Source organism: Propithecus coquereli, unplaced genomic scaffold (assembly GCF_000956105.1).
Source record: "Propithecus coquereli isolate 6110/MARCELLA unplaced genomic scaffold, Pcoq_1.0 Scaffold19, whole genome shotgun sequence".
NCBI lineage: Eukaryota > Metazoa > Chordata > Mammalia > Primates > Indriidae > Propithecus > Propithecus coquereli.
In genome coordinates, this window is record NW_012143856.1 from 1,550,074 (window position 1) to 1,571,694 (window position 21,621).

Below are 21,621 nucleotides of genomic sequence, written 5' to 3' on the forward strand. Positions count from 1 at the left end.
TAAAACATGAAAGCTTTAGTACAGGCACAGTTTAGTCAGGGAGTTGCTTGAAGCTTCTGAAAGCAGTTTGGGCCTAATGTCAAATGGAAAATGCAAAAGAAAAAAAAATGTTAGTGAAGGAAAGAGGAAAGTTGGAGCTGAAAAGACCTTGACATCAGTTTCAGAACTGTTGGATAAGAGGTGGGAAATGAAAGAAGGGGTGGGTCAGGAGAGAATGAATTCCCCCGGCAAGGGAGCAATAAAGATACATAACAGAACTGAGGGGAGAGGGTCCAGGACTTAGCTGTAAATATAATCATAATATAATAGCTAATATTTATTGGATGTGTGCTGGGCACTGTTGTAGGCACTTCACGTATATTACCTCATTGCATCCACACAACAGTTTTAGGCTTTTACTCCCACATATAGGTGATGCAACTGAGACACAGAGAGGCCAAGTAAATTGCCAAGGTTCACACAGCTAGTAATTGAACCAGGCTGGGTGCCCAGCGAGCACCAGTTGCATGGGATGTGGGTGATGGGTCACACTTAAAAGATGAAGATAAGGCCGGGCGCAGTGGCTCACGCCTGTAATCCTCGCTCTCTGGGAGGCCGAGGCAGGCGGATCGTTTGAGCTCAGGAGTTCGAAACCAGCCTGAGCAAGAGCGAGACCCCGTCTCTACTAAAAATAGAAAGAAATTAATTGGACAACTAAAAATACATAGAAAAAAAAAGTCGGGCACGGTGGCACATGCCTGTAGTCCCAGCTACTCGGGAGGCTGAGGCAGAAGGATCGCTTGAGCCCAGGAGTTTGAGGTTGCTGTGAGCTAGGATGATGCCACGGCACTCTAGCCCAGGCAACACAGTAAGACTCTGTCTCAAAAAAAAAAAAAAAAAAATGAAGATAAAAGTAGGTAATCATTTTTTAAAATCATACTGACAAACTAAACAGATCCAAACTAAAATTCAGGGGAAATATAAATCAAGTCAATTCAATTTTACAAATATTTATTGAGTGCCTATCCTGCGTTGGGCACGGATCTGCATCCTTAGGCATCAGTGAACAAGACAGACAAAAATCTCTGCCCTCGTGGAGTTTATGTTCTTGTAAGGGCAGATTGAAATATACAACATAGAAAATAGTATATTAAAAGATGATAAGTGTTAGGGAAAAAACCGATCATGGTTAGGAGTATGGAGGTGTGCAAATTATAAATAGAAAGTTCCACTTCGGCCTCACTGAGAAGGAGAATTTGAGCAAAGACTCAGAGGAAGGAAGCGCACATGTAATGGAAGAGCATTCCAGGCCAGCGCAAAGGTCCTAAGGTAGCATGTGCCTGATGTACATATGTACAGTCCTATTTATATGCCTTGAAATTCACCTTCAGAGAGAGGAATGAGATAAGCCAAGTAAAATGAAAATTATCTATTAGGATAATAGTTTTCTTTAATACTTCCTGTATTTCAAGTATTGTACTAGTGCTTTATTTAACTCTTACAGCAACCGTATATAACAAGATGTTTATTCCTGTATTACATATTAAAAGAACTGAAACTCAGAGAAATTTTATAATTGTCTACTCGATTCAAGCCCAGATTTGTCCCACTCCAAAGCCTATTTTCTCACCACCATCATACTTTGGCTTCCTATTAAAAAAAGATTAAATGAAGTACTTACTGAGCACACCTATGTGGTAGGCACATTTACGTATATAATCTCTAACCACACTATGGCTTAGATTGCATTTGGAAGGACACTGACCAAATCAAAGACATCCAGAGAAAAGCATGAAACCCAAGCCAACTCTGCATCTCTATGAAAAACACAGAGTCCAAAATGTAAATGAGTCCTTTTCTCTTTTATCCATTAATTCATTAAATATTTATTAAGGACAAATTATATAGAGAAACTATTCTAGGCACTGAGGATATAAAACTCCCTGGCCTCCTGAAGCTTACATTCTAGTGGACAGCTCTTTCACCAGCTAATTCTGCAAATACTGTTGTCAGAACGCCTCAGAATTTTCAAAATGTTTCTGAAGACATTATCTCAAGTGCCCAAGAGGAAGTAAACAGGCTCTTGAGTGATGGACTTTTGACTTCATTATAGCTTCCCAGAGCCACATGTATTAGGCCATTATAAATGCCTTTACCATAGTTAATTTCAGTGTGTCTAGGATTTCATTGTCCTAATCCCTTTGTCTTAAACAGTGCACAGAGGTGCTCTGGGAATGAGATGCCACAGTAAACTCACAAGGGGTCATGGGACAAATTTTGAGGGAAACAGAGAAACTTAAGATCTGTTGGACATTGTGCAACATACTAGCTCAGGGTAGTTTACATATTTAAATATTAGACTGCAACATTGCTTTAGATGATGTCATATCATTGGAAAACTGGGTTTTTTTAAAGTTGCTGTGATGAAAAGGAAGTAACTCTTGAAACTCAATGTGGAATAAGAAATGCTGGTAGCAGCTTTCAATCTGTTTCCAAAGTTTAAAAACTTATGCTGTGTTTTTTTTTTCTTTCAATTTATGTGCATTATCTTTTTTTTTTTTTTTTTAGACAGAGTCTAGCTTTGTTGCCCTGGCTAGAGTGCAGTGGCATCATCATAACTCAGAGCAGCCTCAAACTCCTGAGCTCAAGCTATCCTCCTGCCTCAGCCTCCTGAGTAGCTGAGACAACACGCATGCGTCACCATTCCCAGCTAATGTTTTCTATTTTTTGTAGAGACAGGGTCTCACTCTTGCTCAGGCTGGTCTCAAACCCTTGACCTCAAGTGATCCTCCCACTTTGACCTTCCAGGGTGCTAGGATTACAGGTATAAGACCATGCCTGGCCTTATGTGCATTACTGTTTAAGAAGTTACTGAGTTTTTAGAACAGAAATACTTAAGGTGCCTGGATCTTACTACATAATAGACCGAATTCAGTATTTCTTTAGACATAGGGGGCACAGTTAAAAAAATTACTGAGGCACTAAGGGCTCATGAACTAACATAGTTTGGGGCCTCTGTCCTAACCCCACAATCTTTCTTTCTTTTTTTTAAAATTAAAAAAAATAAAAATGTTTATCTTCTTTCTAGTTAGCTGTTTTATCAGTTCTCTAACAGATTTGCTTTATACATTTTGAAAGATGGGAAAATGGTGCATAGGGATCAAGTGACTTATCTAATAAGAGCATAGATCGCAAGGTCTTCAAACTCCCTGCAGTGCTGTCTTTAGTCCATATGGCATCTTTGCTCAAATTAGGAAAATGTGCCTCTCTCTCAAGATATTTTCATTAATAGGAAAAATTGTCTTAATAAACATGTAAGTCTACAATGCGTATGTTACAATTGGTGCTCCCTTAGGTTTGTTGTCCGTTTCTCCACGGCAGCCCTACTCCCAATCCTGAATTCTTCCCAGGAGTTAATGAATGCCAAGCTCTGTCCACGAACTCATGTACAAGAAGTGTCATTTTATTTTCCTGCATCTGAATTTATATTCTGGGCTTACATTTCACTGGGAGTGACCCCCCGCCCCCGGGGGAGACAATGCCAAGGTGCAATTGGTTACCATCCATGCTGCATCTCTGAAGGTATCTTTATTCCCTTCACTGGGTGGGACCAAGGACACTAAGCATCTCATTATATGTATCACAGTCTGGCACAATGAAGAATTGTCTTGCCCTAAATGCTAATCCCTCTCCCTTTGAGAAACACACTCTCTAGAGCAAGTTTTCCTCCTTGCAGTAAAAAGTCAAAGAAAATTTGAGTTAATAAAGGGAAGTTTTAAAATTCTCCTTTTTGGTGCCTGCTATTGCAGGTGAGGGCCAGGAGAAGACAAAACTGTGAACAAGCAGCAGCAGACTTTTTCAGTTTTATTTGCTTTTACAGCTTTTCTCTGTAGACATGTGTGGTCATGGCCGGGAGTTTATTTTGCACAAATTATATTTGAGTCATATTTTATTTTGAAAACTATTGAGTAAGTATCACATTCAGCGGGGTACAGAGCGGTGGTTAGTAGCAAGAGATCTTTGTGGACAGATGCTATAGGCAGGCTCTTGGGGGCAGAAGCTGAGGCTCCAGGCCCTGGAGTGCCGTCCAAGCATTCATTCCCGTGGTAGCCAAGGAGTTTGCAGGAGAGGAGCAATGCTTTGTTCAAGTGATGGATGCCCAGAGGGGGTTAGGATGCCAAAATAAACAGGGGAGGAAGTCAAGACCTGTTGTTGGGTCAGGGCTGAGCCAAAGATTAAATCGTTGTTAATATAATAAATATAGACAAAAGTTTTGGCCTTTTCTATATTTCTTTGATGTAAATATTTGAGGCTTGGATACTTAAGATCTTTTTAGAATAATGATTTAGATAAGTGCTCACTTCCATTTGGTAATAGTTCCCACTTAAAAAGTATCTACCAAGAGTTTCATAAACTTTATCCCAACTAATTCTCTCAATAACTCTGTAATGGAGATATCATCTCCATTTTGGAGATGAGAACACAGAGATTGAGGGAGGTGAAGTGATTTCTAGCTGGTGTGGTTTATCTAGATGTGGTCTTCTTGCCAGGGATTGGTAGAATAGGGATTCTTATCTAGCTCTGATCATTTCAAAGGCCATTTTCTTCTCACTGCCCCCATAGCCAACTCTCATGATAATGAAAAAGGACTTGATGGTGTGGAATTAAATAAATGTGAAGCTGTCAGGACTGTCCAAGCTTTGACACAGGTTGTTTGGTTTAAAAACATAAAGAAGTTTTGAATTTTCCTGAAAAACAAACAACAATGAAACTATTATTCAATGACTAAAACATAGGCAAATATAAAAGGCAATATAAAATACAAATATGTTATACTATTTTTTTATTGGTGACAACCACACACCCCATAATGATGTCATGTGTAATTGAGTAATGAAAGTTCATATCCAAAGCCTGATTAGTTTTTTTAATTTACTTTTCTTATTGAGGTATAATTTAAACATGGTAAAGTCCACTACTCTTAAGTGTATAGCACAATAAATTTTTACATATGCGTAGACCTATGTAAACACCACCCAGTTTATAAAACTTTTCCAATACTCCAGAACATTCCCTTGTGCTTCTTCCCCATTCATATCCCTTGAGGATAACCAGTATTATGAGATTCGCTTCTTTCACATAACATTATATCTGCAAAATTTATCCATGTTGTTGCATGTGCCAGTACTTTATTCTTTTTTGTTGCTGTGTATTATTCTAGTGTAAGAATTTACCACAGGTAATTTATCCATCTACTGCTGATGGATTTTTGAATTGTTCTTTTTTTTTTTTTTTTTTGCTTTTAAAAATAAGACTGCTGTGACCATGCTTATTCATTTCTTGATTAGTTTTAAAAATCAACTCCACATTCTTGTGATACTTCACTTTGCAGAATGGGCTCCAGCTCTATCCAGGATAATACAAGAGGTGCTAGATCACCATTATTTTTTGTGGCTGAGTAGAACTCCATGGTATACATATACCACATTTTGTTAATCCACACATGTATTGATGGACACTGGGAGTGGGGAGGAGGAGGTGGGTATATCCACACCCACTGTCTGGATCATGGACATGCTTGAAGCTTTGACTTGGGTGGGGCAAAGGCAATATATGTAACCTAAACATTTGTACCCCTGTAATATGCTGAAATAAAAAACAAAAACAGAAACAAAAATCAACTTAACATTCAGCTATTCTTGAATCTTTATCATCTTTGAGATTCCAGAAAGTTTTTTCTATAGAGAATAATTTCATAAGGAGGATTTTTCTTCTGGGTCAACACTTTGATATTTGCTATTCTCTTTTGTGTATAGAGTAAACACTTTGTCGCTTCTTTTAAAAATGAAAAATCTTAGAGTTATAGAAGCTAAAACAAGTTGAATAGTAGAAAGTATTCCTCAGGAAATACTGTTGAGGTCATCTGTTCTCAGGAATGGTTTGATGTGGCTGTCTAAAGTGTTATTTTTAGAGTTATTTTTAAAACCTTGATAAGATTTGGAGAGAGTTCAAGCTGTGAGTAAAGCCCCACTGCCAAGGCAATCTAAGTCTGTCCAAGGGACAAGGGAATTATTTTGGAAAATATTAAGGACCTGGAAAGCCTTCATCCCTTTGTCATATGCTTAGATACCTTTAATATTTGAAATGGTAGAAATAATTTTAAAAGAATTGTTTTTATTTCCAAAAGCTGGAAAGGACACAATTGTCATTACAAGGTCAATGCAAGTTTTAACACTATTTTTGATATATATTTTGGGGTTACAGGATAAAAAGGAGACAAAGAGTTAAGAATGAGTGGGTCCAAGCTTATTTCCTCCTAATCATATTACTATCTCCATCAGACCTAGAGATCTCTTGGGACACAGCCTCCAGCCAGGCTCATACTACTGAATGGCACTGGCAGCCTGTTGGGAGAAACGAAGGTGGCTGAGGCCTGAGGTTGCTGGTGGGCAGGAGGATGCTGTGGTCTGCTATGTGTTCTTAATAATAAAAGCTAAACCTACTATGTAGTAGGCACATTGATTCACAGCAATTCCATTACTATTTTGTAGATGTGAACATAGGCTTTAGAGAGTTAAGTAATTTGCCTAACTCCATATTGCTGGAAAGTGGCAGAGTTGGTATTGGAATCCTGGCTGTTTGGTTATAGAATCTTGGCTCTAAACCAGTGCACTGGGTACAACCTCTGTTGGTCCCACTGCCTAATACATAGGGGACTGGCTGTCTCCTTCACCTCCAATCGAAGGTGGGGCTTTACCTAGAGCTGAGTCAAGAATGCAAGCACCAATGGGGACTAGGCAAGTAAAAATGTGAGGGAAGTGGGCTAGGTAAGATAACAAGAACAAGAATTAATAATAATCAAAATAACAACAATTAGCATTTAGTGAGTTAGTACCGCGTGCCATGCAGTGCTCTAAGTGCTTTACAAATTTTAACTCCTTTAATCCCCCAAATAATCTAATGAGATAAACACTATGATTATGCCGATTTTACACAAGAGGAAGCTAAAATTCAGAGAAGAGGAACCATTTGTTCAAGGTCACACAGCCAGCCAGAGAAGCCCCACTCTTACCCCCCTGCTGGGTAGCCTTGGGACTTGGAGTGGTGCGCACAGTGGGTGCTGCAGGGGCTTGACTCCAGCAAAGGGAGTGCTGCTGCTCAGCTCCAGATGACCGCGCTGCAGAAATGCATGCCTACTGCTAACATGACAATTTACATGAAACCTCCTAATTTTTCTAAGTTCATAATTAATTAAAAACAAAATGCCTGAGCAGGCCAAACAAAACAAATCTCTGGGCTGAATCTGGCCCATGGGCTGCAAGCCTGTGATCTAGTTACTTAGAGTTTTCATGGCATGAATGAGACACGTAAGCCCAGTAACATCCATATATTATCTTCTGAGTGTAACTCAACACCAGGTGATGGCAGGTCTCGTGTTGTGAGAGCTGAGAAGCAAAGCACCCTGACTCCTAGCAGCAGGCCTTTGTGAGTGGACACCAACTTACTAACCACATCACTGAAGCTTCATCTTTTAATAGTTCAGGGCCATGAGGCAGTAGTTTTATTTCTGCAGAATATTTAGATTACACACTAATTTTTCAGGTGGAATGCGAAAGTTTAGCACATGTTTATCATGTTCTGGCTTCTTTTTAATTCTCTTTAGTCAGTCTTAAAGTAGATCGAAATCCTCTTGGCCTCTGCTCTAAATTGCTTGTCTTTCAATTTTTTATTTATTAAAGACAGTCCTGCCTGTATAGCTTTGGCAAAAATAGACTCTAATAACTCATGTAATAAAATATCAGAAGCCCCATGCATCCATGTGAAAACAATCTGTTAAACTAAATGTGGTTGGTTGCTTCCAAGATTTTTTTTTTCTCTTAATATTAGTCATTTGTTTACATATTACCTGTTTTGTCACCAGCCAGCCAGGGGAGTCATAGGCATTAAACAAAAAGCTTACTAGGCATCATTTTTAGGGAATTATTTCTCTTGCCTTATTTTTTCCCCTCCAAACCTTTATATTTGTACTGAATACTTACTCTAGGTTCTTAGGAAAAAGAATGTTTGCCTGTTTTTTAGTTTCTTAGGGCTGCGGTAAAAGAGCACCACAACCTGGTGGCCTAAAACAACACAAATTTATTCTCTCACAGTTCTGAAGGTTAAAAGTCTGCCATCAGGCTGTGCGCCCTCTGAAGGGTCTAGGAAAGAATCTTTCTTTGTCTCTTCCTAGCTTCTCATGGCTGCTGACAGTCTCGGTGTTCCTTGATTTGCCCCTGTATCACTCTGATCTCTGCCTCCATCAACACATGGCCTTTTCTCCCATGCATCTCTGAACCCAAATCTCCTTCTCCTTATAAAGACACCAGTCACTGGATTTAGGACCCACTCTGACCCAGTGTGACCTCATTTTAACTTGATCACATCTGCAAAGATACTATTTCCAAATAAGGTCACATTCAACAGTTTACAGGTGGACGCGCATTTTGGGAGAGGGCACTATTTAACCCAGTGTGCATCTATTGGTAACTTGTTCAAAAATAATCAGAATAGACATAGAACGAAATTCTCAGAGTCAATCATTATATAAGACTTGAAATATGACCCAAAAATCAGCTGGAAAACTTGAAAGTGTCTGACTTTAATGAACTTTACAGTATACGTTTTTGGATATTAACCTTATTCCTTCTAACGTTTTACCTTTACAACTCTCATTCTTTCTTTTTTTGCATATTCTCCATTGACTTGTTGAAATTTTTATTTTATCTGGTCATATTCTATTAATTTTGATAAAACACCTGATGCTTTTCTGGAACAAAGACTAGTAGGAATAAATAAATGAAATAGTAAAATAACCACTGTTAATTTGATGGTAATGTTGAGATATTGGCCTCCTTTTGAGAACAAATTCATTATGAGATGCTTGCTAACATGATAAAGTGCCAGTGTAGATCTCAGAGTGATGTCTCTAATTGCCCAGACCTTTTTACATTAGGTATCTGCATAAGTTATAACTCTTTTGTGAAGATAAAAAGGCTTCTGCAAGAAATTGCCCCAGTGCTATAAGGGCTGTCAGACTGGAGGGCATCTCAAATGAGATTAATGATTTCTGCCTTAATATAAGAAGATTTAGCATAACCAAGATTATGAATTCTACAGAAACCTGCCAGCACTCATTTATTTTGAATAAATATTATTTTTAATTAAAGTCCTAAGGTAGGTTATTCCTGAAATAATGAGAACTACAGTTATTTCCTTTGGGAATTAATTTTCTTTCTTAATTCTCTGCCATTTTCATGATCATGGCTCATTCAATCTTACTTATGGCAGTCAGCTTTGTAGGACATGCCGATTTCCAGCTAAAGACACTAAATAACCCTGTATTTGTTTTTCATGGCACTCTCATTTTCTAATTATATTTATTATTAAACTCAAATATTCTTATAGGTCTGTCTTTCCATAGCATAAGGAAATCACTCATAAAAGAATAAAGTAAATTCATCTGAGAAGCAAAACGAGAGGGAACATAAAATCAGAAAATTATAGTATTGCTATTTTCAACTATTTTTTCTTAGTACACCAGGCATTGTGCTAAGTGTTTTATACATATCAGCTCTAATCCACATGGGAACTCTGCATGATAGAAATTACTGCTCCTGTTTACTAAATCAGGAAATGGAGGCTCAGGAGGTAACTTGCCAAAATTGATGGGTTTTTTGTTTTTGAGACAGTATCTCACTTTGTTGCCTCGGCTAGAGTGCAGTGACAGCATCACAGTTCACTGCACCTCAAACTCCTGGGCTCAAGCGATTCTGTTGCCCCAGCCTCCCAAGCAGCTAGGACCACAGCCTTATGCCAACAAACCCAGCTAATTTTTCTATTGTTTTGTAATGAGGGGATCTCACTGTATTGTTCAGGCTGATCTTGAACTCTTGGCCTCAAGTGATCCTCCTGCCTCAGCCTCCCAGAGTGCTAAGATTACAGATGTCAGCCACTGAACCCGGCCGCAAAATTGTGGTTTAACTCTATAGTTCAAGTTCATAGCACCATGCCATGCAGCCTCCCCACTAATGGTAGCAATTGCTCAGCTTTAAGCAGACCTTCAAATAAACATCAATATTTATCAGTATGTAGTTCCACCAGATTTTCAATGACTCAATAGAGTTAGTGTTTTGCTTGCTGTTGCTGTGTAACAAACCATCCCAAAACTTTGTGGTATAAAAGAGCCATTTTTTTTGCTCAAAGATTCTGTGGGTAGGAAATCTAGACAGGGAAGTAAAGATGGTTTATCTCTAGGGCCTCAGCTGGGAAGACTGTATGGCTAGAGGAGTCTTCACTCACATGTCTGCTGGTTGTTGGCTAGAAATTGAGCTGGTACTATTAGCCAGAACTCCAACATGTGGACTTTGCATAGTGCTTGGGTTTTCTCACAACATGGTGGCCCCAGGGTAGTTGGTCATCTTATATGGCAATTCAGGGCTCCAGGGGTGAGTATCCCAAGAGAATTATGCACAAGCCTTTCCTGAACTAGCTTTGGAAGTTATGCTGTGCCACTTCCAGTGCATTTTGTTGGTATGAGCAAGTCACTGAGATTGATCCAGATTCAAGTAAGGGGACATAGACCCTCCCCTCAAAGGAAAAAGAATTTGCAGACATGTTTTAAAGTCATCACAGAGGATAATAAATACTGTACTACACATTTTTATTTGTGGCTTAATGTTGGAGTTGGGGTTCTCATCTTTCTCCCTTTTTGGACCCACTTTCTGTCTACCTGCTTCCTGATGATCCTTTTGGTTCCCAGAAATATAAGCAAGAGGATGCTCCAGGCAAATGTACCTCTATTACTAGCTGGTGTTTCTGCCAATAATTTCTAGCTCATCTGCTAGTTTGATAAGTTGGCCAGGGAAGATCAGAAGCATCAGATGACCCCTTTCAACCTTTTCTCCTAAGAACAGAGAGAGCCAGACTATGTCTCTCATTTCCCTTCAGGGCTGGGGAACCTGCAGCCTGGTGGCCACATGTGACCTTCTGGATCCTTGAGTGTGGCCTTTTTACTGAATCCAAACTTCACAGAACAAATCCCTTTATTCAAATTTTACAGAACAAATCCTTTTAATAAAGGATCCCTTTAATAAAAAATCCCTTTATTAAAAGGATTTGTTCTGTGAAGTTTGGATTCGGTGGAGGGGCCACATTTGGGGATGTGGAGGGCCACATGTGACCCTGAGGCTACAGGTTCCCCACTGGCTCTTCAGGACCAAGTGCAGGCTGAAAAAATTCAAATTTATTGCTTCATTTACATGAGTTCATGTACCTGCTTAATTCAATCCTTAGCAAATTAAAGATTTTGTTGACAGGAAGTCCCTGCTGGTGGAGACAGAAATCACAGATCAAAGATTGGTTGGTAAATGTAGAACTAGAATGGAATTAAGCATTTTCCATGTGCTTAGAATACAAGGTGTATGAAAGGATCTTTTTTTTTCTTTAAAGGAAGAAACGTTTAGTTGCGTAAAGACATAGAAACTACTCAAATTTGCAAGGAGGTGATCAGGTACCAGAGTTAAATTGATGATTTGGTGCCTCCGTTGCCCTGGACCCTCACCTCAAGAGGTCATACCATTATGACATAAAGTGAAGCTAAAACATTCACGTCAGCTCTCTCTAAATGGGATACAGTTAGCTTCAGAGAACTACTCTTAACCGACTAGTGGTGGCCTGGAATAGAGAGCTGAGGAGCAACGGTAATTAGGAATTCTCAGGGTCTAAATGTCACTCACTCCATGTTTGAAATGTTTGTACATAAAACTGTTGCTGTTACTCTTAATATAACTTCATGGAAAGGGTGCTTGTTTAGTAGCCTTAGAACTGGGAAAGGGATTATGCCATCCAGCAGTATTCCATGAATTAATGGAAATTTGAATGGGTGGATGTGCTACGTAGCTGGGTTCTTTTTCAGGATTTTACTATTTTTTTAAGGAAATATTTTCTTATGATTCTTAATTATCAGGATATTTTCTGCTATGGATGAACTGAAATACTAGATTTCAAAATCTCTCATACAATAGGAGAGCAGTTAGTTGACTAAGTTTTAGTCCATGAAGTGTAAATTTACAAGTGTCCTTTAATTTTAACTTCTGAATCTCCTTAAAAGGGAGGGAGCGCATCCTTCATGCTGCCTGGAATGTGGGCAGAATGGCTAGAGCTTCAGCAGCTATCTTGAACCACATGGTGAAAGCCACCTACTGAGAACTGTTTAACAAGAGCCCTGGTCCCTGCCATATGGAGCCATGATATCTACCTTTAAATGTTTTTCACTTGAGGGAGAAATAAATGTTTTTCTTATTTAAGCCACTGTTTGTTGTTGCTGTTGTGTTATTGTTTATGAAACCAAAGCTAATCAATGTTCTTAATTAATCCTAAGTGATACACTGCTCTCGAAGATAATTTAATCAGCTTCAGTCCCAGCAGGAGACAGATGACACACTCAAAGTTAATGAAGTCATTATATACAGAGATGTGGTCAGGGTTAAGGGATCAATTAGGGAGTAGTAGCTACAGAAAACTGTTTCAGCCCCTAGGTCTGAAGAGGCACGAGGTGGGAGCTGTTAATATAAGTGAGATACAGTGAGAGCTGTATCCTGGAGAGGCGCTGGACTACAAGAGTAGGCCTTTGGAAAGCAGCCACACAAACGTGCCCAGCAGGGGTGCAGATATCCAATTCTCTCTCCTCCTTCCCTTTGATTTCCTGTTACTGCCTCCTATCTGCTGAAAGCAACCAGAAGCCAGGGGGCAAGGGAAACTGGGTGGTGCAGTGTGTAAGGGTCAGCCTCCCGGGACACTGCAGGGAAAAGAAGAGCGAAGAGTGATTCTGAAGGGAAGATGGAGCGTACTAGCATACATACAATTTATCCTAATTACAAAATGACTTTTTTGTTCTTAAATGATTTGAAGGAGAGACTGATAGAATCTTCATTTGCATGAAATCATCCATTTTGAAAGCTTATTTTATTGTTGCTGTTCATTTATTGTTTACTAGTTTAAATGTGAAAGGTGCATACCCTATGGCCCACCAATTCCGTATTTAGGAATCTAGGCAGCCATTTAAAAGAATGAGGAAAAACATAACTGCAGACCAATAATTTTCTCCCGGTTCCCAATACGTTTTCATGGTCTAAAAAGCAAGCCCCTGTGTAAATACCTTTATACAGTTACATTTATTTAGGCACAGTGCAAAGTTGGGAAGAATTGTTCGGAATGGTCAAGCTGCCAGGAGAGATGCAAGCAGCAGCAGAACAGGAGGAGCAGCCTATCTTTACATTCCAGAATTGGTTGTGTGTGGATGACTTTCCTTTCCTTTTGTGTTTTTTAGTATTTTTCAATTAAACAAAATCCGAATCACAAAAATATGGAAGATATCACTTAAGAAAAAGCTTAATTCAGGATACGAATTTCATTTTATGTATCCTTTTACCAGGCCGTTCCCTCTATCTATATAAAGCTAGCAAATGAGCAGATTTAATAAATTATATGTGGCCATTTGCTAGTTGGAATACTTACGTTATATAATTTTTAGAAAAAATATATAAATGAATATTGAGAAAATTTTGAAGTACTTAGCAGAAAGATAATTAGTTTAGTAAAATGGTGGCCAATCATATTTCATTTACAAATTCCATATTTAAACTGGAATCCAATACTTAAATCCCCACTGACGACATTTAAACTTTAGATTGCTTGTTGTTTTTTTTTTTTAATCTCCCAGTGTAAAAATATATTTTAAATTTCTGCTGCTTTTGTTAGTAAACAGAGATTGCTGCCACAGATTGTGGTAATTCCAAAATAGGTTTTTCAAAAAATAAGAGAAAAAGCATAATATTTTTATAACTCTTACTTTCAAAGATCTCCAAGGTCTGTGTAAGCACCTTACCAAGGGAATTGGAAATTAATTGAACAATGTCTCCTGGAAATCATAATGCACAGTTATTACAACAAGATAAAAATACTTAAAAATTGGAACTTCAAGTTAAAGATCCCAAATAGAAACTGGGTCTTTGGCATTTTCTAGGCTGTGGTGAACCATAACCTATTTACTAATCATTTGTTGTCTTCTCTTGTTGTTAATTATAAAGAAGGTACATTCAAATTCTCTGAGCACCTTCACTGAAAATGAGTCACATGACCTTCAAAACACAAGTATTGTTGCAGGAGAACAAATATTAAGGTGAAAATGAATTTCTCCTTGAAGGTTCAAGTGTTTTTGATGGAGCAGCTTTTAAGTAACAGAGGGCTTGGGGTGCTAACTTATGCTCTATGCTAGGTGTATACGAAATTTCTTTTATAAGACATTTCAGACATGATGAAACATATTTATCAGAGATTATGATTTTGGATGGCCTTCTATTTTTACCTCACATAATTAGACTGCAGCTGATTCAAATGCATAGCATTTTGAGGAAAATCATTTTTTTCAAATTGCTAGTAAACTAGTCATCATATTACCTTCTCCACATTAATTACACTTACTATAGCAGAAAAAGGAAAGAGAAAAGGTACGATATGGCTAAATAAATGATTTAGTTGTAGAATTAGTTTTAAAAATCTACCCAATCTTTAATACGGTCATTCAATCCATTGTACTGGCATTTGGAAAACATTTATTTCTCAATTGTTTTTCAATTCCATTTTAAGTTTATGTTAATAACATAATTTTCATAGAACATGTATAGGCAATAGACTGAAGCCTTGGATTTTACTCAAGACATGGTATTTTAGCAGTTCATTTTTCAGAAGATTATAAAGGAAACCTGTACTCTATTAAGTTTTTTATACTGTGAGATATAAGCCTGAGTAACCTGTTACAAGATGCTAGGAAGAGAGGGTCAGTTCAGTTCATCACTCTTTGAGAACTGTAGCGGGATCATTTTGCCAGTCCTTCTCCAGACCTAAAAATAAAACGGTTACATTGTTGAGTTTAAAGTGTTGTCTTACCATATTGGTAGCTTTTATTTTTGAAAACTGGTCTATAGCTTTGGAAGGAGAGCAAGCATAGGAGCTAGTCGGTGGACCCTGAATGACCGCATCTATACCATTTGACATATTTATACAATGAAAAAATTAGACCAGAAAAAAGGTCTGGGCAATGTAGCGTTAATAAGATCCCTGCTTAAACTCTAGCCCCACTGTCGTTAGCTCCTAATGCAACAGAGACAGCACCACACACTCTGTACTTCCCCATGACATCCAAAGGCCTCTGTCAGCTGAGACATTTGGGGATATAAATCAGATAAACCAAACTAATTTGGTTATAAAATTTATTTATTTTTTCACCGGCTCCAAATAGCTTGAGCAATTTAAATAACAAGGCTGCTAAATAGATTTCCCATTAGAAATGGGAATGAGCAAATCAATTCTTCCTTCATTAAAAAATATTTATTGAGACCTTCTCTGTGTCAGGCAATGGGCCCGATTCTGGGGATAGAATGATAGCAAAAATAACTTGGAAATATATTATGGCTTCATTTTCTCTGATTTAGAAAAAACTCCACCAAATAGAGCTGAATATATTAATCAATGTCCATCCCCGTGATAAAAGGTTATGATGATTACAGAATTTACAAAGTGTTCTTTCTTACATCCATTTTTATTCCTGCTCTACTGTAAAGATTCAGATGTTTTCTTATCAAGAGGCCTAACTTTTCCATTATTCTGTAATGGAGTGCCAAACAGTAAGGTTACAGGATGGCATTTAAAAGTCATCTAAATCCAAGCGTTGTAGCAGTGGAGCAATGGTCAAGAGCTGGTTTAAAATCTCTTGTAATATTCACATGGAATTTGGGGGAAGAGAAAGGGGAAAGGAAGAAATAACATGGGTGCAAACATTGCAGATCAACTCATCCACAGTTTAGTGGCCCAAAATGTCCTGTCTTGTTTCATTTCTAGTTTTTGTTACTATTTTATTTCCTCATTTAAAGATTTTCATTTAATGGCCAAACCAAAGGAAAATTTGGAAAGCGACTCAACCACAGGCAAATGAATTGCATTTTTTAGTTGCAAAACAATGCTTCCTATAATAGTACAGAGTAGAAAAACAATGATGTCTCAGGGAACACACAGCGGTCCACTTGGCTGTGCAAGCCCTTACTGGCAGATGTAGTTCTTTCTTAGAGGCATCAGAAGTCTCTCTTCAGCTATCACTGCAGAACCTCATGTCATCTTGGTTGACAAGTGGCACTAATGCAAAATTGTTAAAGCTTGTGGTCAAATGAAGACTTGTCTTATTCAGATGATTTTCCACCAAAAGAAAAAAAATGGTCAGAGAGAGTCAGAGGATTACCAGGAACCTAAAACTTTGCCTGGATTTTTGATAAGATTGCGTGAGCAGTGTCACTTGGGTCTTTATGAGAGGGACTCTGTTCTTAGGTTGGAACTATAGCAGTTGCCAGCCTTCTGGGGTAGCTATCAGAACATGCAAGTGGGTGACTTTGAAATCCTATGGCTCTAGCTGCCTTCTTTGAGTCTTAGTTCAGTTGTGATTTCTTCCATGAAGCCTTCCTTAATTTTCTAACTCAGAGAAATTTCACTAATCTTTGCAACCAAGTCCTCTCCTATGCCACTAAGTACTACATCTCCTACATCATTTACATGTCTGGGCTTCATAACTAAGCCTCATGAGGGCAGAATCCCCATTGGATTCACCCGTGGATTCCCCAAGTGTGCCCAGCATTAACTAGGTACTCAGAACAATGGTAATGAATAAATGGGTAAATCTGATCGTGCAGAAGACCTGAGACTCCTCAAGTTAGTAGATAGTAGGTCACTAACCACAGAGCAAGTAAAGTTTCTTACAGCATTGGCAGATCAGGGAAGGCTGAGGACAAAGCTGGGATGGGGACTGTTGACCTTGGCAGTTCAAGAACACACATAAGAAAAACACTGAAGTTGGAGTGTAGCTTTTCAAATCATTACTTATGCAACTATTGGTTCCATATTTCATTAAGTTTCTATTGTGTCAAAGTGTTCCCTTGGCATAAATAGTATACTTTTCTATGAAGGGCTTTCTTTGATGTCATTTTAATGAAAAATCAAAGCAAGCGAGTCTGCTATTAGTATCCTCATTTCACATGCTGAGATGCTGAAGCAAAGTAGGTGAATAACTCAAAATGTTCTGTCCTCATATCTTTCTTTAGGTATCTGCCTCCTCATAACTAGGGAGTGCCAGAAACAATAGTTGTATTTCATTTTCCCTGAGAATGGATTCAGTAGTCAGAAATGAAAACCCAACTTGTATTATTAGTATCCATCGTTTCGTAAGAAATCAATGTTTCAAAAAACATTTAAGGTCTCATGTAAGTCCAAATTATTATCATCAATCAAGTGACATGAAAGGGATTGTTCTGTTTTATATACTCACTATTTTAGGATATTAAAGAAGGCCAGGATGCATCACCTCGCTTGAGTTTGGCAATATGTTTGATAGTGTTCTATGAAGTCTTTCTCATTAAATTTGATTTGGCTTGTGTGGTAATATTGTGGTCTTTGATAGGAATGCAGGTAAACAAAGTTAATAATATATGAAGTGAATTGTGTTGAAAATCAGGAAGGAGGGAAGTAGTCATTGAGTTCCTGCAGGGATCATAGTTTAGTTCATTTAAAAAAATTTGATTTTCTATTCTCTATGAAAAGTTTAGCTTTAAAATACAAATATATTGCAGTTCAAGCTTCTGTATTTGGGGTACTTGCAGCAGAGGAACACTGGTTTTAAATATAATTAAAGTAGCCCATATTTTCATCACTTTTATTTTTTTTGAGACAGAGTTTCACTCTGTTGCCCAGGCTAGAGTGCTGTGGAGTCAGCCTAGCTCACAGCAACCTCAAACTTCTGGGCTCAAGTGATCCTCCTGCCTCAGCCTCCTGGGTAGCTGGGACTACAGGCATGTGCCATCATGCCCGGCTAATTTTTTCTATATATTTTTAGTTGTCCAGTTAATTTCTTTCTATTTTTTTTTTTAGTAGAGATGGGGTCTCACTCTTGCTCAGGCTGGTCTCGAACTCCTGAGTTCAAACGATCCTCCTGCCTTGGCCTCCCGGAGTGCTAGGATTACAGGCGTGAGCCACTGCGCCCGGCCGGCCTTCACTTTTTCATAGATAAGGAAGATCAAGCATACTGAGAAAACTACCTAACCCAGGTTCTCTGGAGAATCACGAGTGGCCCAAATGACAACCCATATTCTTGCCTAGACTACTAAAATATACTTTCCAAGAGAGGACAGTACTTTTATAGTTTATAAGTTATGCAAAGAATGAAATACACAATATTTCAGAAACTATAATCTCTTTAAGTCACTAAAATTTGGTATATCTGTATTAAAAACCACACAAACCAGAGTTAATATTGGGCACTTTTATTTATAGCTAACAAAAAAAGAACATTAGCATTTATTTGGAACAGGAAAACATGTATGTATAAAAACAAATATTTCATCATCAGTTTTTTTTCCAGACCATCTGCAATGGAGTATAAGTTCTGTATGTTTTTCATTTTCAACAGAGGTTAGAATTTTAGCTATTGTAGAAATATAAAAAAGATGACATTAAAATGACCCATATGTTGCTAATCCTGTCTTGAGGACTTTTCATGCTTATCTTGTGTTCTGAGCTACAGTCTTCATAGAAACTATAATAAATTAGAGTGAGACTGGACAACAGAACAAAATAGCAAAGGGAAATATTCATGTCAGCTGTTAAAAACTAGTTTTATAAAGCAAGGCCTAAAAGTCCTTATCTCAACATGTCCAGTGTGGAATGCACAGTTGATTGTCGTTTAGCTACTAGAGCAAGGTATTCTACAATGGTAGATAGCCCTATGGAAACAACAATTAGCTGGCTTTCTCCACAGGGAATAGTAGTTGGTTAAGTAAGACTGAAGTGGGGGCTCTTACCACTTTCCTCAGAAATGATTTCCCCATCATGGGTATTTGGCTAACTAGTTAGATCTAGCATGAACATGTGATTTCTAAAAGAATGAGCTGGGATTTGCTAACATGTTTCAAAGGAGCAACCATCCCAGTGGAAGCCCATCTCAATTTATTTAAGTTTCAAGAAATTTTTTCAATAAACATGTTATTCCTTTAAGTTTAACATGTACATTCTGCTTAGACTGTTTAGGGTGCATTTCATTGTGCCTAAAAATTTGCAGTAAGGTGAAATAAGTTTTAAAAATGGTTTCATAATACATGGAAGATGAAATCTCATATTTATAACATATAATTTGATTCTTAATATATGCATGATTACTCAAAATTATAACTTTAAATGAAAACGTGACATTTTTTTAATTCCACTAAGAAACACTACTGTGTACCATTTATTTTAATACTGACTTTTTAAGGATTAGCTTTATTAACAGTATAATATTTCCATGCATTCTTAAATTTTATACTAGTTTTATTCACAATGTATGATTTAGTTCAAATCAACAAATATTCAAGACTATATGAGAGAAGAATGAAATGAGATTACCTTTTAACAGAATCAACTAAATCCTTTTTATGAGTAAAAAGTTAATATTGGGATTTAAAAACCTAAATTTCTAATGTTACTGTCAATTTAACCACATGTATATTTCTTAGGCTACAGGACTGCCCATTAGTCTTTCTTGTCGGAGAGCAATTAACCTCTTGAACCACTTCTCTTCAGCATCAGCTTTCTCAACAAATAACTGAAATCAGAACAGAAAAAGGAAAAATGTTATTGTCTGTCATTAACTTGGATCTGACCTAATATGATACAAATTACCTTTACAGAATGCATCTCTCAGTATGAGATTTGGATGCAGTTTAACTTTTGATGTCTTCTTAATTAAAGACCTTCTATTTGGAATTAATAATGCTCAGAAAAGTCTTAGAGTAAAAAGGCTAGCTAGCATCAGCACCGTTGGTTAACAGTTTTTCACCTTGTATTTGTGTGAAGTTAATTTCTCACAACTTTTCTGAGACAGTGGAATTACACCATTTCACAGAAGACAGCAAAATATGTTAGTGACATGCTCACAGCCAATGAACAAACTAGAGCTAAGCCAGAATTAGAACTTTTAGTCCCAGATTTTTTAAAAAACTTTTTTCTTTGCCTATTTTTCTTAACCACAGAAAGAATACTTCTAGAAGTCAGGCAACATGAGTTGGACCATATTGGATTCAAATATATGTAACAGGGCCAGCTGCCTGTTTTTGGCAAGTAGGAACATATGAAGCTGTTTCCTCCAATAGTCTTCTTGGTGTCAGCACAAAAGGGTAAAAGTTTGAATTAATTTTAGTTAACTAGACTTCAACTGACATTTTTAAGGTTTAAGGATCTTACATTTGGATGGGCCAGAGAATTGTCATCTTGGTACTTGATAGCAGTAGGGATGCTGCTAGCATCTATTTCTTTCTCAATACTGGGAGAATCAGCAACTGCTGCTGCTGGTCCTGATGCTGAAGTTGCATGTTTCACTTCACTAGGTTCCACCGACTGAAAGATACAACACATATTAATTTCAACAAAATTAGAATTTTGCTTTAATAATATTTCTGATTTTGAATAATAATTGTTCAGTTAGTTTCCTTTGAGATGATACCCATCTCAAAAAGAACCTTCAATACTGAATGAGAAATAATTATTTCTGCAACAAACAAATACAAAAATGGGAAATGTTTATCATTTCTTATGATCAACACATTTTTCTTAAGAAATTGGTGCTTATAAGTCTATATATTAAAATATATATATTTCATATATCTAAATTCTATTAATCAAAATAAGCTTGCAACAAATCTCTAGCATTTAGTTGGCCTCTTTAGGTATAAAAAGTAAATTCAAAGGTTATCTTATTTAAAAAAAAAATAGCCTTATTGAGGTAGATTCACATATCATACAATTTACCCATTTAAAGTATATAATTCAATGGCTTTTAGCATATCCACAGAGTTGTCAAACTATTACGAGAACCAGCTTTAGAACATTTTTATCATCCTCCCCAAAACTCCATACCCATTAGCAATCACTCCCCATTTCTCCCAACCTTCCTCAGCAACCACTAATCTGCTTTCTGTATGGATTTGCTTATTCTGGACATTTCATACAAAAGGAATCACACAATATGTGGTCTTTTATGACTGATTCTTTTACTTAGCATAATGTTTTTAAGGGTCATCCACGTTGTAGTATGTATCAGTACTTCATATTCTTTATTTCCAAATAATGTTCAATTGTATGATATTTACCACATTTTATTTATCCATTCATCAGTTGATGGACTCAAAGGTTATCTTTTACGGTTACTTAAAACATTTAAAAAATTAAAGTTTGAAAAAAAAGTATGTCATATCTTTAGTAAAAAATAAAACTCTAGGATTTCTTATACCATCTTGCAAACTGTAGACACTCAATTTTCCCCACATTTGCTGAGTATTCACCATGTGCCATGCACAGTACTAAGTATTGGCGACCAGAGACTAATAAATCATTATTCCTGTCTTGAAGGCTCCTTAAACAGTACAATTTATTTAGTGCTTACTCAGGTAAATTTCAATATCTTCTTCTCTGAGAAAGAAGAAGGCTAGCGAAGTGACTGATTAGCAGCAAGGTTACAAGGATAATATAAAATGG

The 21,621-nt window shown here is 37.3% G+C and overlaps 1 protein-coding gene across 3 annotated transcripts in view; it reads right to left on the reverse strand.

Moving 5' to 3' along the window:
- Nucleotides 1-18,723: 18,723 nt before the first annotated feature.
- RSRC1 (arginine/serine-rich coiled-coil 1) overlaps nucleotides 18,724-21,621 on the reverse strand; it is a 456,738-nt gene continuing 453,840 nt past the window's right edge. For all 3 annotated transcript variants that reach the window (XM_012642863.1, XM_012642862.1, XM_012642864.1), the window contains 2 exons: nucleotides 20,332-20,484; nucleotides 18,724-19,693 (listed from right to left, as the gene is read on the reverse strand). In XM_012642863.1, the coding sequence (XP_012498317.1) occupies nucleotides 19,601-19,693; nucleotides 20,332-20,484 (246 nt within the window). In that variant the 3' untranslated portion in view covers nucleotides 18,724-19,600. The remainder of the gene's footprint in view (nucleotides 19,694-20,331; nucleotides 20,485-21,621) is intronic.